At 45.8% G+C, this 27,182-nt stretch overlaps 1 protein-coding gene across 1 annotated transcript; it reads right to left on the bottom strand.

Annotated features, from left to right (window-relative positions):
- Window positions 1-10,963: 10,963 nt before the first annotated feature.
- Window positions 10,964-14,126, bottom strand: LOC122320067. The gene is made up of 4 exons (XM_043208143.1): window positions 13,024-14,126; window positions 12,086-12,787; window positions 11,483-12,029; window positions 10,964-11,368 (listed from the first exon to the last, which is right to left on the bottom strand). Exons 1-4 carry the CDS (start codon window positions 14,124-14,126, stop codon window positions 10,964-10,966), a joined length of 2,757 nt encoding a protein of 918 aa, XP_043064078.1.
- Between the last annotated feature and the right edge of the window lie 13,056 nt (window positions 14,127-27,182).

Genomic DNA, 27,182 nt, shown 5'->3' with positions numbered 1-27,182 from the left:
TGCAACCCACCCAAATATAGGCAGGCCGTATTCAATTTTAGCAAGTATTAGGGCCCTTGTGACGTGAATTAAGGAGTTTATATTGATAAGAGAGTGCTTCGATGCTAGGTATTTAATGACATTTAGCCTTTTCTCAAGGCTGTCTCTTAAAACTATTAATTGCTTTTTATAAGTAAGTTTCTTAAGGGGCTAGTACACATTCAAATTTCAAAAAAATTTTTTTTTTTACATTTTCAAGTAGGGGAGACCGGGGGGTTGTGAGACGGGTTTTGTTTTTTGACAAAAAATATAATAGAAAAGCCATTTTTCTGCCCGTACAAATTTTTAAATCATGATTCAGTGTAATTTCACTCAGACAAGAGTATAATTAGTTGAAATTTTAGTTCGACCTTCAAGTTTTGCCTGCCTGCTCAAAAGTAGTTTTTTAATGGATTTTCGCAATGTTCGGGGGGTTGTGAGACACAAATTTATAAGAATGAAAATGGCTTAACTTTATCAAAATTGTTTATTTTAATCTTTGATAAGGCATATTTTGTGGTCTACAATTTAGTCAAATTGAAAAGATTTCGAGGAGATAATAGAAAGGCAAATAAAAATCAGATTAATTCAAAAAGTCAAATATTCGATCAATCCGATTCACAATGAATGCAGGTGTAGTATCCGGCTGTCAAATTGGCACATTTCAAGTGAACAGGTCTGTCGTAACTATTGCAGTAAATCGAGTTGTTCCGGTTCAATTTTTTAGGCATAAGAGCTTTGCAAATGATGCAAAAGTCACGTTCATCTTCAGAGTCCGACATATTTTCAATCGCCATTAATGCCGAAGATTTTTAGGGCATCCGCGCTTCGATGGTAATGCTTTTGCTGCCTTGTCTTTCTTGTTCTCTTTATTTTGTAAATCTTTTGCTTTCTTTTCATCAGATTTTCGGCGCAAAATTGGCTACATTAACTTCCGAAGTCAAAATGGTGCTGTTCATTCACAGATTTGGCAGTCTGACTATACTTATGACGCACCATGATCACTAAAGAAAGAAAAAACGATCATCAAAAACACTGAATCCATCAAAAATATCAAAATTATCATTAAACGTTTTGGTTGTGTACAGAAACACTATATCAGGCTATAAAATACAATTTTATGTTCCTAGATGACGCGGTAATAGAATGTCTCATAACCCCCGAGAACGTTGTCTCACGACCCCCAATAGCTATATTTTAAATATGGCTACTGCTTTACGGACGCATTAAATGTTTATGCAAAATTTGTTCCGTGCGTCAAAAGGCTACTCACCAAGGAATGTTTCGGATGTATGCACTCTCGCAAATAGCTTGTAAAATAAAGCGAAAAGACAGCAAACACGAACGGTCTACAAAACTTTCGATCACAAAATTGGAGTTGCGATTTGGGAGGACATAAAGAATCGGCATGAGCGGAATATTTGTGATGTGGATATGAAGATTGGAAACAAGCAAGAAGTTTCGCAGTCAGCTGGTAGATGTCGCGCTTTTTAGTTCAGGGCTGTAAGCGCGTCTCACGACCCCCTGTGTCTCACGACCCCCCGGTCTCCCCTACTATATACATCTGAAAATACGGTAGAAACCTAATTTTCCTTCAAAAGGTACGAGAAGTGGCCGATAAACTTATTACCGTTATTTATTTCCAGACGTACTTTTCAGTACCTTCAACTTCAAACGCGTTTTTCTCGATTCCATGTTTTTCAAGCTGGTCCAGCCGATCTACTGGGCCGATTTATCTCAAACTTTCCAGAAACTTTCCTAAGATGTGTCCCTTTTTTTTAAACAATTAACTGCTCCAAAAAGTGTCAAAAACAAAAAATCTTCCGCCATTTTTTTTTTAAATATTTTTTCACCGTGGAGGTTCATGCGATAGACATTGATGTGTTAATTAAGAATCAATTTCAATTTTGTGTTTCAGATCACCCGGACTTCCAATATCGTGGGCACCAGATAAAAACTAAATTTATTTCGGACGGGGTATCTCAGCAAGGGGTAGTCAAAAATTGGAAAGAATAACTTTTTTTTTATCTTAAAACATCAACAATGTTATGTTGAAAAAACCACTTGTATGAAATAAAATTTACTATAAAAAACAAAATGTCAAAAAAAGGCCATTGAATGTGTACTAGCCCCTTAACAAAAATAACACCAAGTATTTTCATTCAATTGGAAGTGTATTAAAGGTTAAGCTAGGATATGTGCATTTGTGCTTTTTACATATGTGCAATATTTTACATTTGTTTGGGGAAAGTGTTGCACCAGAACCCAGCCCCCAATTATAAATTTCATCTAGTATAGTTATTAGAATGTTATTTAATTTTACTAGGTCTTTGATTTTGCTTACAATTGTTGCAGTTGGAGTCGATTCCAGGAGGAGCTATCGATAGGTTAGTTCAGGTAGTTATGATTAGGGCAGCGCCACCTTTTGGGCCATGAGCGAATCATCTAACATGTAAAATGTTAGCATGTAATCTCGGCTTAGGGGGTTCTCTTAGATGGCCTTGGAGATGTCCATTGACCCATCTTCGAGAGAGCCTGGGAAAGATGGTAGGATGGTAATATGGCGTGATAAAACGGATCACCAGTTAGTAGTGCCCGGAGAGATCGACCTAACTGTCGTGGCGGGACCGAAAAGTAATTTTGTGTAAATTTTGTGAAGTGAGTTAGTTTTTTTGTCTTTGTTGATTTTTGAAAATGTAAAATATCTTTTTTTTTTTTAGTGAAACCGGGGTTCCGATATAAGGGGCCCCGGGATTTATTTTTGGCGAGAAATATATTTTTCTGGAGGAAACCCACATTTCTTGAGGAATTCATATTTTTCCGTTGAAGACGATATAAACTTTTTTGAAGATTGCCATATTCTGGAGAAGCCACATTTTTTTGAGCTGTCATGTCCTGCCTTTTTCGGGTGTGTAGTGCAGCTTGCCGACTAGCCATCGATATCCCAGGGAGGGGAACAACCATGGCGAACACTTACTTGGCAGTCACAACAAAAATAAACAAAACGGAATTTTAAACCTACAATCTGAACATGGACTAAAAACAACGGATTTTGGGACAGATACATATGGACTCAAAAGATAGAATTAGAGTCTTCTGAGGCCCTCCCAACCATGGGTGCATCTTATATTGCACCTCCCTTTTATCTCACCCCCCTATTGCAAACTCTACTCACTCATGTTTTTCTTTAACTCGTTATAATTCATCTTTTGTACTTAAATATTAACATGTATTACATCTAACACCTAACCACGGTACCGCGGGACGAATTACAAGAAACATCAAATAATAAATTAGAAATAAATAATAAATAATGAATAAATAGGGAATAAATAGGGCGAATATTATGGATAAATAAATAATAACATAATAATCCGACTTTAGTTAATTTTCTAGTAAATAAATAATTATGATTTTAAATAAATAAATATTTTAACAATTTCATTCGGGCGGGTTACATAATTAATTATATAAGTTAGGTTATGGATTTTGAACTTGCGGGTAGTTTTTTTTTTTTTGTGTTGTAGTCTTTTTTTTTTTGTTAGCGAGTTCGGTCGGTATACGATTTTGATTTTTTTAATAAGTTTGGAATAAAAACCTGTTGCCACCCAGGAATGAGTGGCCAATTTTCGGTGCGAAAAGTTGTCCCTTCCTGGTGGCTGGTCTTCTTTTATTCCTCCTGAATTTTCTTTCTCCTGACCGGGTATTCGCTCCTGAATATTAGGTAGGAATTATTAACCTTAATTAATCAAATTTTCTGCAAATCGAATCCACTAATTTTCGCCACTTCTTCTCCTTGCCCCTTTTTTTTAAATCCTCTGTTCGCCAGAAAGAAGCACTCAAAGTTTTTTTCCAAATTCACCTTTGGTTCACTTGTGGGTCAGTAACTCCTTGGGAACCAGTTCCGGAGGCTTAAAAAAAACCGCAACCCTGCCTGGACTCACGCATAATCGATAAGTTATTATCGGCGGCCGTTGGTAAACATACATTGTTTACATTTTATTTAGTTTTTAAATTTTTTTTGTTTGGCCGCACATAACAGAGCAAAACGTTTAATTTTTTTTTGAAGAAAACAATATTTCTGGATCAGGCCGAATTACCTAAGCCACATTTTCGAGGAACACGTATATATTCTTTTGGAGGAGGCACAAATCGTTTATTGGAAAATATAGTATTTCTGGAGGAGGCACAATTTTTTTCGAGGAGAATATACATACATTCGGAGGAGAACCAATTTTGGATGTTCTCCAATTAGCTTACATAGGCTTACATAACCCGCCATCAACGACCAAATTCTCGCTACCCGCTAGAGATCTCCGGTGAGTCCATTCCGCGTCGGGGTGCCTCCAATAGTGGCCAGTTTTCCTCGCGAGCGGCTGGTACCACGAGGTTGGCCAGCCCAAATCCATATGCCTCTAAATCCTTCACCGTGCGGTTCCCTGGTGGGCGAAGCCCATTCGCAAGTCGCTGAGATTCCAACATAAATTAATATAATGTTTAATTAATAAGTAGTTTCCTTACCATATTGTCCAATTTAATTGCACCCTTGTCTCAAGTTTCGCTTTTGACCGACAGATTTGCTAAAACCAAAAAAGGTCGCTTAAACAAGATAAAGGATTAAGCGTTATATAGAGATCTCACTTACCGTTCGGCGTCCCTTCTTTTCCCATGGAGCTCCTCAGGATTAGGTGACCCTAAGCCGGGTAAACAAAAAGAATTCTGCCGATATAAGGGGGCAGAACATTTCCGGTCCTTTTCTTAAAAATTTGCTTTGACCGCTAAATTTTAAGACGGCGGTCGATTGACGATACTGTGGCCTGTATGTGATTAAATTTTTGATTAGATAAATATTAGTAACAATGTCAATTATACACACCTGAGTAATTAAAACCAGTTTGTAACGATGAGTGAATATACCTTTTTCTGTGGGGGAGATGGAATTAAATTAGTTGCCTGGAGTGACTTGTTGACCCATTATGGGGGATGCGGTGATAACACTTACCAGGCATCCTAGGTTGGGTGGGTACGCAGTGGCCAAGAACACCGATGGCCACCAAAGATCCAAATTTCCGCCGCCTTGTATTTGAATGTTTACGTTTTTGGTTTGTTTACATTTTTGTTAGAGATCGTAGTAATTCAGTGTTGTGAGACATCGAGCAATCGATTTTATGTTGTCGGACTGCGGGCATTGGGGAGAACTTGGCCCAAAGAGATCGCTGAGCTAGCGGCACTGCCCACCCAAATAGCAGTTCGTAACACAATAATAGTGTCATCTGCATACATTATTAATTTGACTTGTTTATGCTTTGCTATGATGTTATTCATTTGTTCGAAGGCTATTATAAACAGAACAACAGATAACAGGGATTCTTGCGGAATTCCGTTGTGAAGTTTAAAGTAGGAAGAGAGGACATTATTTATCTTAGCGCGAAATGAGCGCTGAGTCATAAAAGTCTACCCACCCCCCCATGTTGCAAGCTGTTGAAGAACCGTATGGACACCCACGCGATCGAAAGCTTTTTCAAAATCAGCCGCCAACAGGGTGACGTGATTTTTTGTTGAAAGAGCATCCGACGCAAGGTGCTGCAGGAGCAGCAGGGAAACCATAGTGCTGTGCTGCGGCTTAAATCCGGCTTGGTTCGGACTTAGACGTTTAGTTTTGGTTATATACCACATAAGTCGACGGACTAGTATTTTTTCGAGGGTTTTGCTGAGGCATGAAAGTAGAGAGATGGGGCGGAAATTTGACACTTCTGATGGCGGTTTGTTGGGTTTGCATATAGGAGTAACTATTTCAGACTTCCAAACTTGGGGATAGCGACCTTGGTTAAATATTGAATTGAAGATTTCGAGAAGTTTGGCTTTGGCTGCTGGTCCTAAGTGCTTCAACATGGGATATGAAATGCGGTCGAAACCATGTGTTTTCCCCTTGGCTGTTAGTAGAGTTGATTCGAGTTCAATAATAGAAAAGTCCTTTTCAAGTTGTCGAGTATATATAGCCTAGTAACGATAGTTTAAGTCGGTTATATTCGGTGTTGAAATTGTCATCCCTAGAATATTCTGACCATTTTTTACCAAATTCGTTAGCAATTTCAAATCGTTCTGTGAGCAATGGTTCTGTGAGTAAATTGAAATGGGGCTCCTACAAGTTTTTCAATGTCAGCCCAAACCTTCTTTGTTGTAGCCAGTGGGGTTATGTTGGAAGTAAAAGCTTCAAACGATTTTCTTTTTGCTGTTTTAACGGCTCTTTTAAAATATGCGTTGGCTTTTTTTTTTATAAGAAATAAGGTTTGTGTCGTTCATTTGATGTTTGTATACATGCTAAGAATGTTGTTTTATTTTTTGTAACTTTTGAAGCTCTTTGTTCCACCAACAAATTTTTTTGAATAAGTGTAAGGCTTGGTCTCGGGTATTGAAAGGATTGCAGCTGTTCTTATGCATTTGGTGAATTTGGCTACTTGTAATGGGATATTATTATCGGATGGAAATTGTGAGAGATTCTCACAAACTGAACTAAATTTATCCCAATTTGCCAACTCTATTTTGTATTTGGGGGAAAATTTATTTTTTGCGAAATTATGTTGTTGGGTTAAATTTGTAAGAATCGGGAAGTGATCGCTTCCGTAAAGGTCAGGGAGGGCCGACCATTTACAGAAGGGGTAGATGACTGCCGAGGTTAAAGTGAGATCAACATTTGTAAAAGTCTTGTGTGTGTTAAAATGGGGAACTGAGCCATCATTTAGCAGTACTAAGTTGCTCTGAGCGACTGCCTCGATTACTTTACGCCCTCTAGTGTTTGTTGAACATGATCCCAAGGCATACAGTGGGGACCAAAATTGAGTACATGTTTGCATATTTCACATTTCGGAGCGAATTGTAAGGATGTTTTCTTGGCCGGGGTACAGATCTCAGTCGAGTACCAGAGTCCTTTACAAGAATATTTGTAATTCACCGAAACGCCGAACTAGGGGTTCCGTTCCACGGGGGAAACGGATGATTTTTGAGGGCCGAGTCTTCACCGGAGGCGAGGGAGGTGGGATCCGTAGACGACTTCCCCAATACGGGACACAATCCTTGGGTTGTGATGGGTGTTTCGTGTCCGGGACGAAAAATCCACCGGGCTGGACCTTCGGGCGAGGCCAAGCCGGGAGAATATACAATGGGCGCAAGAGTCCTTTCCGCGGCGGGGAGGCAGAGAGTTCACCGGCCTGGACCTTCGGGCGAGGCCAAGCCGGGAGAATATACAATGGGCGCAAGAGTCCTTTCCGCGGCGGGGAGGCAGAGAGTTCACCGGCCTGGACCTTCGGGCGGGGCCAAGCCAGGAGAATATACAATGGGCGCAAGAGTCCTTTCCGCGGCGGGGAGGCGGAAAGTTCACCGGCCTGGACCTTCGGGCGAGGCCAAGCCGGGAGAATATACAGCGGGCACGAGACGGCTCGGTTCCACAGACCCGGCGGGAAGGGTGTCCTCGCTCGGATCTCTAACTACGACCAACAAGGGGGCAGGTTCAGCGGGAAGGGTGTCCACGCTCGAGCCTCTAACTACGGTTAGCTGGGAGTCGGATCCGGCAGGAAGGGTGTCCACGCTCGAATCCCTAACTACGGTTAACTGGGAGTCGGATCCGGCGGGAAGGGTGTCCACGCTCGAGTCCCTAACTACGGTTAACTGGGGGTCGGATCCGGCGGGAAGGATGTCCGCGCCCGAATCTCTAACTATGGTTAGTTGGGAGTCGGGAGGTGTCCGTCGGACCGAACGGGAAGGGTGTCCACGCCCAAACCTCTAACTACGGTTAGTCGGGAATCGGGTCCGGCGGGAAGGGTGTCCACGCTCAAACCTCTAACTACGGTTAGTTGGGAATCGGGTCCGGCGGGAAGGGTGTCCGCGCTCGAACCTCTAACTACGGGTAGTTCGGAGTCGGGAGGTGTCCGTCGGACTGAACGGGAAGGGTGTCCACGTTCACGTCCAAAACACCGTTGGGAACGGGGTTAGGTGAGGTTAGGTTTAGGTTTTAGTTTCCTTTGATCTCAGTCTACGAAAAGAGAACACACGAGGAATAATTTCAGATGCTCTTTAATATTTTATTTCCAATACACCGTTTTCTTGAGTCCGCTACACCGTTTTGAACGCACGTGGACCTAACTGTACTAACCTTGACTGTCACGTTTCTTGAATAGCCGCTAGCCTTTTCCTTTTCTACGATCACTCACGAAAAGCACTGTCTGAGCCTCGTTGCTCCGAGCCGTTTTCGGAAATAAACGCCCGCACGTAGTTTGCGTTAGGCGTCGAAGTATGCCTGTCCCGGCGAAAACTCCCGAAGAGCGCACGTCTACTCTCTCTGTCGATCACGAGTCCAAAAGCCCGGAAACACCTCCCTGTGAGACCCTCCTCTCTTTCTTCCCCTTTTCTCGTGTTCGGGATTTCTAGTATTTTTCCTACTCCCGGGATCCTAACTTCTTAACTTTCCTAGTATTTTAGGAGTCTCGGCTAGATATCGGACGGCGTTGCCATCCCGGGTTTGCGACTTAGATGATCCTTATTCTTAATGGTGGCAACTTAATATTTATTATACTTCAGACTTCATAATGTTTCTCTTACAACTAGAAATGATTAACTGCTGCATAGATATATAATATACAAAGGGCGTGGTGCGATGTGGCGTACACGCCTCCTAGGCGGGCTCGTCACACCCCCCCTTTCTTCCCGCGGCGCGATAAAGAAGCGGCCGTCGCTCTTGAGAGTGACGGTGTAGCGGTGATCACCTGTCCCGACGGCTATCCTTACTCTTCGTCCGCGGCCGGACCGGGTTGCTGCCTTTTGTTTGATCTGCTCGATGACCCGCCGAGGCAGACCGAGTAGGTCACCAGCTCCGGCCCAACCCTCCGGCAACGGGCACACGTCGTCATCTGCTTCCCCTGGTGGGTCCATTTCCATCGCGATGACGGCCGGGGTACTCGCTTCGGCTGTATCCAGCGCCCGCATGGGGGCCTGATCGGCAATTGGCTCGCGGTTGTCGACTACCGACAAGTCGATGAGGACCTGCTCCAGCATCTGGTTCTCCCAGTCAGTGAGTGGTTCTCCCGGGTGGGCGCAACTAGGGGGAGCGTGGCAGGCTTCTATCTTCTCGCAACGTAGCCCGAATACCGGTCCCCTGGCCCCGCTGAGGCGGTGTCACGAAACAGCGGCGGAACAGAGGCCTGTCTCCTTCGGAGTCGGTGACGTCGGCTGATAGCGTCGGCGCGACTCGCCGGGTCGGGGACTCCACATACCGTCGCGGAGGCCGGCAAAGCGTGCGTCGGGAACATCCTCGTCAGTGAGGAACTCTTCCTCCTCTCCTTCCTCGCTACTATCTCCGAGGTTCACCTCGGGGTAGAAGGCCTCGGTGGCGTTTGAGTCGTCACTCAACACGATCACCTCGTCGTCCATCTGAAATAATAGTCCTGACTTATTGGAGTAACCATACCTTCTGGACTCCCTGCCTAACGGTGTAGCTAACAAAGGACTCTTTTAACCTTAACCTATGGATGTGTGGATCTTAACTTAATTTCGTGGTTCTGGGTGCCTACCGTGGCGGGTCGATCGGCCCGGCGATGCTGTCGTTAAACGTGTCGGGGGTGTCTGCTGCGTAGTACGGCTTAAGCTGCGAAATGTTGGCGATCCGCCGCCGTCGATCTCCCAGGCGCTGCAGTCGTACCAGATTCGGAGAGGTGAATTTCACAACAGTATATGGACCGTCGTACTTCGGAGCGAGTTTGGCAGCGAATCCCTCAGCCGCTTTCGACAAGGGATGTTGTCGTAGCCTTACCTGACTCTTGAGCGCCGGCCGCCATTCGCGCCTCCGAAGGTTGTAGTGCCTCGCCTGCTCCAGGGATGCCCGTTGAAGGTTCGACCGCACGATATCGAAGATCCCTTGGAGGCGCGACGCCTTGTCTTCGGGACCTGTATGTACGACCGCCGATTCAGGCGTAAGATCGTCGTACAACATCGCCGGCAAGCGTAGCTCTCGTCCTTGAGCGAGGAACGCGGGGCTATACCCTGTCGAGTCCGACACGCTACTGTTAATAGCGAAAGAGATCTCCGGCAGCATGCTATCCCACGAACTTTGGTCGTCCTCTGACAGCTGAGAGATTAACGTCTTCACAGTGCGGTTGGTCCTCTCGGTGGGATTCTCCTGGGGACAGTACGGCGCCGTGTACTGGATTTCCACACCGATCTTGGCGAAATAGTCCTTCAGGGCCCGACTCGTGAATTGGGTCCCGTTGTCGCACACGAATTTCCGGGGAGTACCCACTCGCCCAAGTATGTGTTCCCGAAACGCTTTCTGTACGGCGGCGGCGGTAGCCTTCCGAAGTGGAATCAACTCTACCCATTTGGTGAACACGTCGTGGAAAACCAGCAGCATAGTATTCCCCTGCTTCGACCGGGGCAAAGGACCTACAAAATCCGCGCAGAGGATGTCGAAGGGCTCCCTTACGACCCGGGTTAGCATCTTCCCTGCGGCTTTGATCTGAACGGCCTTGAACTTCTGGCAGGACTCGCAGCGCCGCACATGGTGCTTAGCGTCGCGGTACATGCCGGGCCAGAAGTATCTCTGCGCCAAGCGGGTGATCGTCTTTCGGACCCCCAAGTGTCCTGCGGTTGGGGAGTCGTGACATTCGTAAAGGACGCGGGCTCTATGGGAAATAGGCACGCAGAGCTTCCACGGGAAGTAGTCCTCGTCGTCCGCTCAGTGACCCAGGTTCCTATAAAGTTGGCCGTTCTCCAGCGTATAATCGGCGAACTTCTCCGGTTCCTCGCGCACCTTCTCCTTCATCTTCCTGGTCCATTCGCAGCGTTCTTAGAGCTCGACCATCCCTTGGAGTACGTCGCAGGGCTGCCGTGAAAGCGTGTCGGCTACGACGTTCAGCCTCCCACGTCGGTAGTGCACGTCGAATTGGAACTGTTGAAGTTACAATGCCCAGCGCGCTATTCGGCCGGAAGGACTCTCGATAGAATTTAGCCACTTGAGAGCCAAATGGTCGGTAACGACCTCGAATCGGTAGCCCTCCAGGTAACACCGCATCTTTCTGATAGCCCAGATGATGGCCAGACACTCTTTCTCGGTCGTTGTGTAATTCTGTTCCGTAGGAGTCAGTCGGTGGCTGGCGTACGCGATAACCTTCTCTTGGCCCTGCGACAACACCGCTTCCAGGCCGACGTCACTCGCGTCGGTCTGCAAAATGAACCTCTGGTCGAAATCCGGACAACCCAACACGGGGGCGGTAGTCAGGCATCTTCTTATTTCTTCCAAGGCAGCTTGCTGTTCCGGTCCCCACGACCACTTCCGACCTTTCTTCAGCAGCGCGCTGACTGGCTGCACGAAGGTCGCGAAATTAGGAACGAATCTCCGTTACCAAGATGCCATGCCGATCCATTGGCGGAGTTCCTTTAGGTTAGTGGGTGTCTTCAACCCATTAATCGCGGATACCTTCTCTGGATCCGTCTGGACCCCCTCGCCGCTGATCACATGCCCAAGGTAAACTAGTCTTTGCTGGAAAAACGTACATTTCTTGGGATTTATTCTCAAATTGGCCGCCCGCAGTCTACGGAAAACCTCGGCGAGATTAGCGAAGTGTTGTTCCTCCGTGGCACTGATGACGATGATGTCATCCAAATAAGCGAACGCTACTGGCTCCATCTCCGCCCCGACGACGCTATCGAGCGCCCGTTGGAACGTGGCACCGGCAGAGTGCAGTCCAAAGGGCATTACCTTCCACTGGTATAATCCCCTGCCCGGGACCGTGAAGGCCGTGTATTGGCGACTATCTCGCGCCATGGGGATTTGCCAATAGCCGTTTTTCAAATCTAACGTGAAAATGTACCGGGCGTGACGTAACTTCTCCAGGATGTGATTGATCCTCGGGACGGCGTAGGCGTCGGGCACTGAGTGCGCGATCAACTGTCGATAGTCGATACACATGCGCCAATCGCCTGCCTTCTTCTTCACCAGCACGATCGGCGCGCTGTGTGGGCTCCTGGAAGGCTCGATGTGTCGATGTCGTGCTGCATCGCCGGATTCCTGGGATAGTACCTCAGCTTCAGCGGTTTATCGTCGCGCATGACGATACGATGTTCAGCGACGTGGGAAACTCCTTGTAGGATCTCGAACAACGCTACCTCTCGGTCGATAAAGCCCTTTTGCCTCGGACTCAAAGGCGTAATCTGTTGTTCCTCGTCGTGTTGCTTTGCCTCCGTCCCGGCAGATACCTCGACCTCGTTTGGTGCGGTCGCGGCCCGTTTCGGCGCGGGGCCGAGAACCTCCACTTCTCCTTGACTGGCAGTACCCAACTGGACTCTAGACTCGCCCGGGTATACCGCTTCCCTTCGTTTGTCCCTCCAGGGCATGAGCACCGGGGTTAACAACGGGTCTCCTGCTACTTGGGGTTCCGGCTGCAGTTCAAGGGTGGCCTCCCCGCAATGCACACGTGTTCCTGCTGTCTTGAGGAAGTCCATCCCAAGTATCACCCGATCCAACATGGTGGGCATCACCAACATGGGCAAGAGCACTGTAGTTCCCGCCAGCGTGACCGGGGTTCGCCATAACTTCGTCACGTCCAGACATGACCGATCGGCCAACGCTATTCTAGTGACGACATCCCGAACCTCACCTGCACTGGCGGCCAGGTTGGTAAAGCTTTCGCTGGCGAAACTCCTCGACGCCACCGTGTCGACGGTGGCGTCGACCCATTTTCCTCCGACCTTTATTGTAGCCGTGATGAGCCCACCGTGTATCCTTAACGGGGGTTGGGTTGATGTCGGGTCGCTGCTTCGCGTGTCTCTGCCGTACCCGAGTTCCGGCGGAGACGTCCTCCGTTTCCCGAAGCGTCTCGGCGGCAGCATTCTACATTTAAGACTCCCACTCGGCCACAGTCCCAACAGAAGTCGCGACGTGGGTTAGGGCAGTTTCGGCGAAAGTGTCCGTTCTCACCGCAGCGGTTGCAAGCCCTCTGCGCGTCTACTCGGGAGGACCCCTGGCCGATCATTCGGTGAGTCGCGTGTCCCGTCGGTGTGGTAGGTTCCGAGTCCCGGAAGGGATTGGGCGGCCGTCGAATTTGCGATCCCTCGTCGCTTTCGGTCGTCGCTCCCGGGGTTCTATTTCGGGTCGACTCGAGTTGTTTGACACTCTCGTACTCGGTAGCCATGCAGGTTAACTGTTTCAGCGTCATGAACTCGCTGCGCTTGATATACAGTCGATACTCTGGGGCCATGTTTTCATACGCTCGGTATAACTCCTCCCCTTCTCGGTATCCAGCCTGTTGCATCTTCGTCATGAGCTCGATCAAGTATGTTTTGAAAGACTCTCCTTTCATCTGCACGCGCGTCCGTATCTCGTCCACCAAACTTTCGAAGTATCGCGGGGGTAGGAACAAATCTAGGAATTCCTTCCGGAAAGTTCTCCAAGAGGCGGAGTGTAGATAGCAAGTGCGAAACCACTGTGCCGCCGGGCCCTCAAGAATTTCGGACAAAGCCCGAGGAATCTCTTCCGGGTTTATCCTGTACGTCGTCATCTTTTCCTCGAGTGCGGCTATGAGCGCCAACGGGTCTGCGCTGCCGTCGAACCGCAGGTTCCACTTATGGATCTTCTCGGGAAGCAAATGCTGGGCGGAAGTCGTATTACTTCGGGCATCCCGTCCCTGTGGATTCGGGACCACGCGGGGATCTGTCGGCGGCTCCCAGAGGCCTTGTGATGTTCCGGGGTGTACCCCTCGGTGACGGCCGGGGATCTCAACCGGCGCAGGGTCGGGAACGATCGGGACTCGGAGGGACTCCGTGAATTGGTCGGTCTCGTCCTTCTTCCATGATGGGACAGGACTCGGGGCCCGACTGCTATACAGTTCCTGCAACTCGGCTAGTCGATTCCACACCCGTTGTGGAAAGGATCCTGAGTTGACCAGGTTAGCGAACGCTTTCCTGGTCTCTTCGACGGTACCATCAGCTTTGAATCCGAACTCATCGGAAAGGGAGTTGAGCTCGTCTATTCGGCGGGCGTAAATCCAGCGAACTCCTACACCAGGGTTTTTAATAAAATCGGCTTCTTCGTACTCACCATCTGATCCCTTAGGAGAACTCATCGTTTTGTCTTCCAGGGCGTACTTTCTTCTCAAATACTCCTAATTCCTCCTGACGCTGTGCTGAGCCAGTCGTCGTATCTCGACTCTCCGGGTAACTCTTCCTGTCTTTCTCAGTGGGTCTTTAGGCCACTTAGGTAAATCCCAAGCTAGTCTCGGTGTCCCTGTTCGGGCGCCACTTGTAAGGATGTTTTCTTGGCCGGGGTACAGATCTCAGTCGAGTACCAGAGTCCTTTACAAGAATATTTGTAATTCACCGAAACGCCGGACTAGGGGTTCCGTTCCACGGGGGAAACGGATGATTTTTGAGGGCCGAGTCTTCACCGAAGGCGAGGGAGGTAGGATCCGTAGACGACTTCCCCAATACGGGACACAATCCTTGGGTTGTGATGGGTGTTTCGTGTCCGGGACGAAAAATCCACCGGGCTGGACCTTCGGGCGAGGCCAAGCCGGGAGAATATACAATGTGCGCAAGAGTCCTTTCCGCGGCGGGGAGGCAGAGAGTTCACCGGCCTGGACCTTCGGGCGGGGCCAAGCCGGGAGAATATACAATGGGCGCAAGAGTCCTTTCCGCGGCGGGGAGGCGGAAAGTTCACCGGCCTGGACCTTCGGGCGAGGCCAAGCCGGGAGAATATACAACGGGCGTAGGAGTCCTTTCCGCGGCGGGGAGGCGGAAAGTTCACCGGCCTGGACCTTCGGCCGAGGCCAAGCCGGGAGAATATACAATGGGCGCAAGAGTCCTTTCCGCGGCGGGGAGGCGGAAAGTTCACCGGCCTGGACCTTCGGGCGAGGCCAAGCCGGGAGAATACACAGCGGGCACGAGACGGCTCGGTTCCACAGACCCGGCGGGAAGGGTGTCCTCGCTCGGATCTCTACCTACGACCAACAAGGGGGCAGGTTCAGCGGGAAGGGTGTCCACGCTCGAGCCTCTAACTACGGTTAGCTGGGAGTCGGATCCGGCAGGAAGGGTGTCCACGCTCGAATCCCTAACTACGGTTAACTGGGAGTCGGATCCGGCGGGAAGGGTGTCCACGCTCGAGTCCCTAACTACGGTTAACTGGGGGTCGGATCCGGCGGGAAGGGTGTCCACGCTCGATCCTCTAACTACGGTTAACTGGGAGTCGGATCCGGCGGGAAGGATGTCCGCGGTTGCTGCCTTTTGTTTGATCTGCTCGATGACCCGCCGAGGCAGACCGAGTAGGTCACCAGCTCCGGCCCAACCCTCCGGCAACGGGCACACGTCGTCATCTGCTTCCCCTGGTGGGTCCATTTCCATCGCGATGACGGCCGGGGTACTCGCTTCGGCTGTATCCAGCGCCCGCATGGGGGCCTGATCGGCAATTGGCTCGCGGTTGTCGACTACCGACAAGTCGATGAGGACCTGCTCCAGCATCTGGTTCTCCCAGTCGGTGAGTGGTTCTCCCGGGTGGGCGCAACTAGGGGAGCGTGGGAGGCTTCTATCTTCTCCAAAGCAGGCATGTCGAAGTCGCCATTCAAATAGAAAACCTTGACTGCCGTTCGAAGCCAAGCAACGAAGACCAATCAATAGATAATACTGTGGAAATACCACCAACATCTTTACCGGAAGTACCAAAATTCTCAGACAGTTCATTGCTCCATAGCAAAATCTCGGCATTGGGAAAAATTATTATCCCGGATGTGAATTTAATACCAGATTTAGAAAAGCGTATACCGCGAAGTTCCGTCCGATTCCGTCTTTTTCCGTTTTTTTGGAAAAATGTCAAAACGTGCAAAAATGGACTTAAATATATAAACTCTCAGGACCTATAGATCCCCGACCATTTTTATCTATTCGTATGTTAGATCGCACTATTAACGGACTTTTAGACTCAATTAGTTGTGTCGGAGGAAATTTAGCCAGTGATATAATTGAGAGGGGGGACGGTGGCCCAGCAGGTAGAGTCGAGCCCCAGGCTCCCCGAGAAAAAGAAACGGTCTCTTTTTCCAAATCTCCACCACTTCTATGCTCTATCACTCACTTAACATTAGTAACAAATTTCGGCTCCCCGGACCCGCACACCCCCTCGTCCACGTTACTATGGACCCAACAATAAAACTTTCGTCACTCCTAGATGGCGCCAGGTGGCAACCCCACCGCTAGGATAAGTCGCTACTGGCTTATCACCGGTACGATCGAAAATCTTTGATAATGAATCCTCTGCAAGAAATTGTAGAGGCTCTAAGCTCCCGGGTGGAGTAAAAGAATGTAAATAATTGAGAATATAAAATATAAGGCCGTTAAATGCAGCGCATCAACTGCTGATGGGAAATCTCAGCAGATAGTTGGTCATATGGAAGTTAATGTAGAATATAATAAAATTACAAAACCTTTGATAATTTTTATAGTACCGTCCCTGAAGCAGAATTTGTATTTAGGCATTAAGTTCTGGAAACTTTACGATCTGCTTCCCAAATGTCTAAATGTATCCGCGTTAGATGCCGATCATGACCGCAAAATAAATGCTGAGCAGCACATTCTGTCGGAAATGGATAAGGCGAAATTAATAAATGTGATCAACTGTTTTCCGTCGTTCACGGCAAGACCAATTTGATAACTCATGCAATCGATGTTGGTTCGGCCAAATCTATAAAACAACGGAATTTTCCTGTCTCACCCGCGGTCGAAAAGGCCATGTATCCCGAGATCGACAGAATGTTACAGTTGGAAGTCATAGAGGAGTCAGAAAGTTCGTGGTCTTCCCCAATCGTGATGGTGACGAACCCGGAAAAGTTAGGATCTGCCTAGATTGTCGTAAGGTGAATAGTTTCACCGAAAATGATGCATACCCCCTTCCGCAGATTCATTCACAGATTCACTACAACCCGATTCGGATTTTGGCCGACCTCAGCGTCTCCCTCCAGGCTCCTCTGCTCCTCGCGCGCCTCCTCCAATCGGAAATACCCAGTGCAGTCAGGTTCTCCTCCACTTGGTACTTCCATCGAAGCTTTGGTCGTCCCCTTTGTCGTCGCCCGTAGTCGACCCTCGCTTCAAACACCTTGTGAGCTGGGGATTCTTTATCCATACGCACAACGTGGCCGAGCCAGCGCAGACGTTGTATCGTGATGCGCCGGACCACGTCCACGTCGCCGTACAACTCGTACAGCTCGTGGTTCATCCGAATGCGAAAGTCGTCCCCAATCCGAGGGGGCTTAAGATCTTGCGAAGAATTTTTTCTCGAACACTCCAAGCGCTGCTGTATCCGTCAGTGATATTACCCATGCTTCTGCACCATATAATAGCACGGTTAGGATGAGTGTCTTGTAGAGTGTTAATTTTGTTCGGCGAGAGAGGTCTCTATTGCACATTTGCTTACTCAGACCGAAGTAGCACCTATTGGCAAGTGTGATTCTTCGCTTGATCTCCAGGCTGACGTCGTTTTCGGTGTTAATGGCAGTGCCAGTGAACTCCTTGACCACTTCGAAGGTATAGCTGTCCGCTACCACATGGGAGTCTAGGCGCCGCGCCTCCCTGCTTGTCGACAGCATTTACTTCGTCTTGCCCTCGTTTACCGCCAAACCCACTTTTGCCGACTCTTTTTCGATAGCCGAAAATGCAGCAGTGACATCACGCTTGCTGCGGCCAATGATGTCAATATCATCGGCATAAGCAAGGAGCTGGGCACTTTTATAAAAAACAGATCGATCTGGCACTGTTTTTTATAAAAGTGTCCACCGGCTTTCCGCAGTACCTCTTCCATCACGAAATTGAAGAGATCGCACGACAGGGGGTCGCCTTGTCTGAAACCTCGAACGGTATTAAAAGGTTCGGAGAGGTTCGTTCCTACCTTGACAGAGCTGATGGTACTGCTCAATGTCATTCTGCAAAGCCGTATTAGCTTTGCAGGAATACCGAACTCAGACATGGTGGCATATTGGCATTCCATTGTCGGGCTATCGAATGCAGCTTTATAATCGACAAAGAAATGGTGTGTGTCGATGTTATTCTCCTGGGTTTTTTCCAGGATTTGGCGTAATGTGAAGATCTGGTCTATGGTGGACTTACCAGGTCTGAAGCCGCACTGATAAGGTCCAATCAGTGTGCTGGTATACGGCTTCAGTCGTTCACAAATTACTCTCGATAGGACCTTGTATGAGATGGTAATTAGGCTGATTCCCCGGTAGTTGGCGCATATCGTCGGGTCACCTTTCTTCAGTACAGGACAAAGGACGCTGAGATTCCAATCGTTGGGCATGCTTTCTTCTAGCCATATTTTGCACAAGAGCTGATGCATGCACCTTATCAACTCTTCGCCGCCGGCCTTAAACAACTCTGCAGGCAGTCCATCAGCACCGGCTGCTTTGTTGTTTTTGAGCCGCGTTATAGCAACTCGGACCTCGTCATGGCTAGGTAGTGGTATATCCACATTGTCGTCGATTGGTGGTATCGGGCTGCTTCCTCCAATGAAAGGATTGGTGCCGTCATCGCCTGCTAGCAGCTTGGAGAAATGCTCCCTCCATAACCTCAGCGTGCACTGTGTATCCGTAACCAGACTTCCATTTTCATCCCGACAGTTAGATGCTCCGGTCTGGAAACCTTGTGTCAGACGGTTGACTTGTTGGTAGAATTTTCGAACATCATTCCTGTCTCGTAACACCTCAAGTTCCTCGCACTCTCGCTTTTCTTGCTCCCGTTTTTTCCGCCTGAAAAGTCGCCTCTCTTCCTTCCTTTTCTCCCTGTAACGTTCACACGTAGCTCGCGTTGCGCCAGACTGCAGCGTTTTTCTGTGGGCGGCGTTTTTTGCTGCAGCTGCGACGCGACACTCCTCGTCATACCATTGGTTCCGTGTGGGTGGGCGCTTGAACCCAATGGTTGATTCAGCAGCTGCTCGCATGGAGTGGGAAATGTGCGCCCAGAGTCCTCCGGCGTGAACAGGAAGAGGGATAGGTTGGTGGAGCAGTTCCGAGAGGTGAGTGGAGTAGGCCATTGCTGTCCGTTGTGATCGCAGCCTAGTGACGTCAAGCTTTCGTTGCGTGATGGGGCGTATGTTTTTCGCTCGGCATAGCCACATGCGTATCTTGGCTGCGACAAGATAGTGGTCCGAGTCAATGTTGACTCCACGAAACGTACGCACGTCCATTACACTTGAGGCATGCCTTCCATCTATCACAACGTGATCATCTGGTTGCGCGTCTTTTGATCAGGGGACAGCCATGTGGCCTTGTGGATATCGAGGTGCCGAAATCTGGTGCTACTCACTACCATGTTTCGCGCCGCGGCGAAGTCAATCAGCCTGAGACCGTTGTTCGAGGTGGTCTCATGGAGGCTGAATTAACCGACGTTGGGGTAAAAGATGCGTTCGCGCCCGACCTTTGCGTTGAAGTCCCCGAGGATAATCTTCACGTCGTGGTCTGGGCAGCGGTCGTATGTGTCCTCGAGTCTCGCGTAGAATGCATCCTTAACAGCATCGTCCTTCTCCTCCGTCGGGGCGTGCGGGCAAATTATGCTTAGATTGAAAAACCTAGCTTTGACGCGGATTGTAGCCAGTCGTTCACTCACTGGGGTGAAGTTGGAGACGTGATGGCGAAGTCTCCGGCTTACTACAAATCCGCATCCAAATTCGCGCCTCTCCGCATGGCAGCTGTAGTAGATATCGCAGTTTGCTCGCTTGGAGCAACCTTGTCCTGTCCATCTCATTTCCTGGATGGCGGTAATGTCAGCCTTTAATTTTTCGAGGGCATCCGCCAGTTGGATAGAGGCACCTTCCCAATTAAGGGTTCGGACATTCCAGGTGCATATCCTTAAATCGTAGTCTTTTTTCGTTTTGCGGTGGTCGTCAACATAAAGGGGGATCCTATCCGAGGCTTTCGCTTTGGTCTTCACTGGGCTTCTTTTTTACGAGGCGGGTTCCAAACTCTGCGCTCAACCGTTTAACGTCCGGGTGACATCGCTGCACACATTAGCTCACTATCTAGCGGATGCTAAGATAGCTACCCAGGAGGTGCCACGAGGAGGCTGTGTGTCAACTTGCAATCATTCGAAAACAGAGATCGCACTGGCGGCCACCAAGTTGACCGCGATCAGAAAACTTTACTCTGTACGAATGAAAGCCATCCCATCCATCATTGCTATTACCGCTTCCATTTTGTTTAGGTGTATTTACCTTAAGGTCAAGCTCAGTCCACAACTTCTCTTGACAAATTTTTTAAGCAAGGATACCTTAAGCTTTTCATCTCCTTTGACGTGCCATTTCTTTGCTTCAATTCTATAGAAAATTCGCAGAACAAACTCCATAAACCGTATCCATGCATGAAGCGGACTCACTCCATATTTTAAATTTTCTGATTTCACATTAAAAATCGGCGAGTTAAAATCTGTTGTTTTAAGCAATTGAGTAGGCTTTGCTCCACATAACGGACATGATTGGCACGAATTGGTTCCGGTTACAATGTTTAAGACCTTACCATCGATTAAAGTAATATGAGTTTGAAATTTTACAGTTATTATATTGCTTTTGTAGCTAAAAGATAATACGTTTAGGTTTTCTATTTCCACGTCCAGATTTTTTTCTCTTTTAAAATCAGTGCAGTACTTTCCTTCACGAACTCAATTTTCAAAGGTCGACAAAATCTCACTGACTGTGGAGTCCTATTAATCCAAGCAACCCGATGATGCTGATCTATTAGCTTTAACGGTATAACTGTGGTAACGAAAGGCGAATGATTTAAGCCGACAGATTCATTCAATTCAAATCGTTGCTTATATGTGCTGTGTCCAGTAGATCCATCTAACCCATAGCTCACAATTAAAGGGCATTCTGTTGCATCTGGCATATAGTTAATGAAATATTTAGCTTTATTTAGTATTTCCCCCATATGGTCGTCAGATAATACAAAACCTCTAACAGCGTCGACTTTCCGGTTGCTCTCCTCCCAAACTTCGAGGAGCGCTGCATGAGAGAACTCATAAACACCTGCAACATGTATTGTTTTTTCGAAAAGGGGCAAAAACCATTACTTAAAATTGATTTTATAGTAATTTGTTAAAAACATTACAATTTTACCTTCAAGGCACTTGGAGGCACTAAAAGAAAACCTTAACAGAACACATGTACTTTTGTTAGAATAACCTAAAACAACAACACATTTGGAACACATTGGACAAAAGAGCCCAAAAATATATAAATATAGTAAAAAGTTTAGAAATTATAAATTTACATACCTTGATCTTTATTTTCCACTAGAGGTCCTGTGCCCGCTTCGTTGGTCAACACAATTTAACAACATAATAGTCAATGTTGCAACATTTTTTAAATATATGGAAGTATAGAAAGATGGTGAACACATTTCCAGTTTGACTTTTCCACTTGCGCAGCACAGTCCAGCCGTTTCTCTTTTAAACTTCAACGCACTGCAATATCGGTATATAGTCGCCAATGGTCCAATATCTAAATTTTCATTATCACTGTAGTTCGCAGTGGGGTCATATTAGAGTGCCAAGCGATTGAATGATGTCAATGATCTCCATGAGCTCATTTGTCTTTCTTCGCTTAAGTTTTGTGAATATACTTGTTGCTGGCTTGGATGTCTGCGGCCAATGTTTGCACGTCGTCCTCTAAGCATTTGGGACTATGGACAGAGTGGTGGATTTATCCTCAAATGCACGATCCACATAATGTTCACAGTTCAACTTAAATTGAATAAAAATTCTTTTTTTTTTTTCACAATTTCACAGTGAGCACAATACCCGTTTGTCCATGAAATTAACTGAGCCGAGAACACTTAGTTTGCATAATATGTGAAAAAAACTTAATTCACTTGGAAATGATAAATGAAAACCACAAAAATTGAGTTAAAATGCTATGGTAGCGTGTTTGTCAGTGTGATGAGGTAGCAACTCACTTTATATGCGACAATATTGCAATTTTCTTACGGATCCCTAATTTTTCTCAAAATAAATTATTGCCTATTTTACTCCACGATAATGTAGCTTTCTACCGGTGAAGGAATTTTTTAAATCGGACCAGTAGTTCCGGAGCCTATTCGTTGCAAACAAACAAACAAATTTTACCTCTTTATAATATTAGTATAGAAGTATAGATTAGTTAAACAATTACGACAGTAACACTATTAAACAATATGAGTACGAATTTATGTGGTTCATTTGGCATTTGCAGCAGTGAACATGTCTATAGGAAATTTGCCATTACCAATGTCAATGAGTTGTTTAGAAAATATGTTTAAATGAAGTACTTTGACATGTTTCCACAAATTGGAGGACTTAAGACATGCATTGAGTTTATCAGCTGGTGTTGATCGTGGAATCACTGGCAATGTTTGACGAAAATCTCCTGCTAATAAAATCATTGCACCACCAAATCGGTTATTATTGCTCCGTAGATCTTTTAAGGTTCTGTCTAAAGCCTCCAAAGATTTTTTATGTGCCATCGTGCATTCAGCCCTAACAATCAATTTACATTGCTGCAAAACCTTTGCCAATGCAGAGTTCTTCGAAACGTTGCAGGTTGGAGTTTCATTGCTTTGCATATTTAATGGCAATTTTAGTGCTGAATGGGCTGTTCGACCACCTTCAAGCAAAGTGGCTGCGATTCCCGCCACCAGATGGCAACGTACTCTTCTAACATTCACTAACAGTTAAGACGACCTCTTGTTAAGTTTGAATAAGTGGTCAGCGCATCAGACAAGGCGGTTGGACAGTGCAAGGGAAAACAACTCGTCAGGAAATAATTGGTGGTCAAAAACAAATAGAGTTAGTGAAATGGAGATAAGTGAAGCTCAGTTAAAAACGATCGTAGAAAGTGCTGTTGCCGGTGCACTCGCAGTTCAAAAACAATCATTTGAAAAGCAGTTACAGGAGATTAGTGAGCAGATACAAAAATTTACAGTTGAAACCCCAAAGGTGGAAACTTACACAGATGCCGAGATCATAGAGGGTGTTGTGTGTAAGGAACCTTTAGATACAATAAAGTCTCTCCCAAACTTTGAGGGCAAAAGTTAAACATATGTGTCGTGAAGGAAAGCAGCTCATGTCGCTTTTAAAGTTTTTGAAAAATACGAGGGCAGTTCAACATACTACCAAGCTCTTGGCATTATGCGAAATAAAAATAAAAGGCTCGGCAAACACGGTGTTGGCTTCTTTCAATACACCGTTAAATTTTAAAGCAATGATCAGCCGTCTTGATTTTACATATGCCGATAAAAAACCGATCTACCTAATTGAACAAGAGCTATCAACATTACGGCAGGGGGACATGACACTTACCGAATTCTATGACGAGGTCGAAAAAAAACTGACCTTACTTACTAACAAGACAGTATTGACCTTCGATAATACCTTGGCGATGTCACTGAATGAGAAGTACAGGGTGGACGCGTTAGGTGTGTTTATAACTGGAGTAAAGAAAACATTGAGCGATATTCTTTTTGCGAAAAGCCCAAAAGACCTACCGACAGCTTTTGCTTTAGCGCAAGAAGTCGAGTCTAACCATGAGCGTTACCAATTTGCCCTTAATTACTCGAGAAAATTAGAAGACAGAGGTCAGAGAACCGATCATAGACACAATGATAGGGATAGAAATTCATTCTTGCCCATACAAAACAAAAACCCTTATTTTACTTACGGTAACCAGGAAGGGCAAGGTCGCATCCAGTCAATAAATCATGATGTATCTATGCGCACTATTCGAACGGGTCAAAATCAACTCAGGCAAGCACCATTTCCTACTCAGGAAAATGTTTGGCCACCTCCGCAAAAAAATGTTTGGCCACCTCCGCAACAAAAGGTTTGGCCATCTGAACAAAATAATACATGGCCAACACAAAATCAAAACGCATGGAAATCTCAACAACAGAACGCACGTCAGGCTCAGGCACAAGCTAATTATGCACAGGCATCGAAAAGACCAAATAGTGGCACTGCAAGGTTTACAGGTCCAAAACAACAAAGAATTAATCACTTAGCCCATAGGGAAGGTCAAGGAAGGGAACACGCCGACGATTATCATCAGGAGGATGAAGCGACGGTTGAAGACTTTGAAGACGAACTCACAGGTTATGGTCATGTTAATTTTTTAGCCACAGATCTCTGCTACCGTACATAGAGAGAAAGATAGCAGGGCGAACCATAAAACTTCTGATCGATACCGGGGCTTCAAAAAACCACATACAGCCAATCTCTGAACTAACATACACAACGCCGGTACAAAAAGAGTTCACGGTTAAATCGCTACATGGTTGCAATACCGTAAAATAAAAATGCTTTATTAAGGGGTTATATACCTTTTTCAGAATCAAAAAATCGAAAAAAAATTTTATAATTTTTTTTGATGTACATACTTTCAACAATTTTTCTGCAAAATTTTTTAGAGATCGGAGCACTAGAACCTAAGATACAGCCGTTCATAGCGCACGCTGTACGGTGTACCTAATGTCCACCTAAAACTTTAAACGCGATTATCTCGGAATCGCATTTTTGAGAAAAGGTCATTTCGGTGAGCACGATATCTCGGTAACCACTACATCGATCGATTTGAAATTTTGGGGGATTGTTTGTAGATACAATAGCTAGTTCGTGAACGAAGGAATTTTTTTTTCGACAAATTTTTATATTTTTTTGGGGCGAAAAACTAAATTATTAGACCTCGAAAAATCGGTTTTTTTTTTAAAAATAATCACTGTAACTGTAAAAAATTTTTTTCGTAAAATCCTTCGTTCACGAACTAGGTAACACTATATACTAACTTAGTTTTTTTTATTTTTTTTCTGTTGAGCCGTTTCCTTGTTTTCATGCTCACCGTGAGCCACTACTGAAAAAAGGACTTCTGCGGCAAGGACTATAACTTCCACAATTATGAATATTTTCACTTGAAATTTTATACGAAATTACTTAAGGACACGTACGTTGATAAAGTTTATATTGTATTTAAATAAAACAATGGTAACATGCTAAAAAAAAAAAAAAAATAAAAACCCTGTATTTCTTTGGTGAAAAAGGTATATAACCCCTTAAACTCTTTAATACAGATGTTCCCTTCTTCATTCTCCCAGACCTTTCTAGTTTTGACGCCATAATAGGACTAGACTTACTGACGCAGACAAATGAAATCCTAGATTTTAAGACCAAAACTCTAAAAGTCAACAATGAAGTCGAGCCAATTAAATTTTTGAGGTGTAACAGCTTAATTTCACCAATATAAATAATATCGTAGTACCAAACCAGATATCCAATAAATTTCACACAATGCTTAGAGACTGAATGGCTGTCTTCGCAGAACCAGAAGAAGCACTGCCTTATAATACAAATATTATTGCTACAATACGTACCGAAGACGATCAACCCGTATACTCGAAACTTTACCCGTACCCCTTGGGCGTAGCAGATTTTGTAAATGAGGAGACAAAACATCTGTTAAAAGACGGAATTATGAGGCCCTCGACGTCACCCTACAATAATCCAGTTTGGGTAGTCGATAAGAAAGGTACAGATGAAAAGGGAAATACAAAAAAAGGCTGGTCATTGATTTTAGGAAGCTTAACTTGAAAACAGTTGACGACAAGTACCCTATACCAAACGTAGTATCCATCCTGTCAAATTTGGGAAAAGCCAGGTTTTTTTACAACCCTGGACCTTAAATCGGGATTCCATCAAATCCTGCTGGCGGAAAGGGATAGGGAGAAAACAGCCTTTTCAATTGGAAATGGAAAATACGAGTTTTGCAAATTGCCGTTTGGCCTGAAAAATGCTCCAAGTATTTTTCAACGTGCAATAGATGATGTTCTTAGAGATCAAATAGGGAAGTCTTGTTACGTTTACGTCGATGACGTAATCATTTTTTCGAAAGATATTGACGACCACGTAAAAAACATTGCTTGGGTACTGGATAGACTGTTTGAGGCCAATGTGAGGGTCTCTAAAGATAAATCTTTTTTCTTTAAAGAAAGCGTAGAATATCTTGAACTTACGGTATCTAGCGGAGGTATCACAACCAGTCCTAGTGAGGTAGATGCTATCCGAAACTATAAGCAACCCACAAATTTGTTCAGTGTTCGATCCTTCTTGGGGTTGGCAAGCTATTACCGCTGTTTTATGAAGGACTTCGGTTGTTAGACCCCTGACTGACATTTTGAAGGGAGAAAACGAGAAAGTCTCCGCCAGCCAGTCTAAAAAGATTCCAATTACCTTTAATGAAAAACAATGTTTTGCTTTTGAGAAGCTTAAGAATGTCCTTGTGTCTGAGAATGTAATGTTACTGTACCCCGATTACAAGAAACCCTTTGATTTAACTACGGACGTTTCGGCGCTTGGCCTGGGTGCAGTCCTTTCTCAGGATGGCAAGCCTATTACAATGATTTCGAGAACTTTACAGGATAGAGAGCTTCATTTCGCGACAAATGAGCGAAAACTTCTGACCATCGTTTGGGCCTTAAAGTCTCTTAGAAACTATCTGTATGGTGTCAAAAACTTAAACATTTATACAGATCACCAACCATTAACACTCGCGTTATTTGATAGAAATCCAAATGCAAAAATTAAAAGGTGGAAAGCATTTATAGACGAGCATAATGCTCAAATTTTCTATAAGCCAGGAAAAGAAAACGATGTTGCCGATCCACTCTCCAGGCAGGCCATCCATGTTTTAGAAAACGAACTTCAATCAGACAACGCAACAATACATAGCGAAATTTCACTGACGTATACCATCGTAACAATCGACAAGCCTGTCAATTGTTTCAGAAACCAGATCGTTATAGAAGAAGGTACAGCAGATTCAACCCGCACTTTTGTTATTTTCGGGAGAAAGTCAAGGCATATCATACAATTTTTAAACAAGGAAATTTTACTAGGGAGAATTCGTGATGTGGTCAAGCCAGATGTTGTAAATGCACTACACTGCGAACTGCCCGTACTTGCTTTCATTCAAAACAATCTCGTAAATGAGTTCCCAGCAACAACTTTTCGACACACAAAAAAATGGTCATCGACATTTATAATAACGCAGAACAAAAAGAAATAGGAGCTACGGAGCACAACAGAGCGCACAGGGCAGCGCAGGAAAACGTTAAGCAAATACTTCAGTATTA

Source organism: Drosophila ficusphila, unplaced genomic scaffold (assembly GCF_018152265.1).
Source record: "Drosophila ficusphila isolate 14025-0441.05 unplaced genomic scaffold, ASM1815226v1 contig_414, whole genome shotgun sequence".
Lineage (NCBI taxonomy): Eukaryota > Metazoa > Arthropoda > Insecta > Diptera > Drosophilidae > Drosophila > Drosophila ficusphila.
The sequence above is the reverse complement of the archived record's forward strand: the minus strand, read 5'-3'. Positions and strand labels throughout refer to the sequence as shown.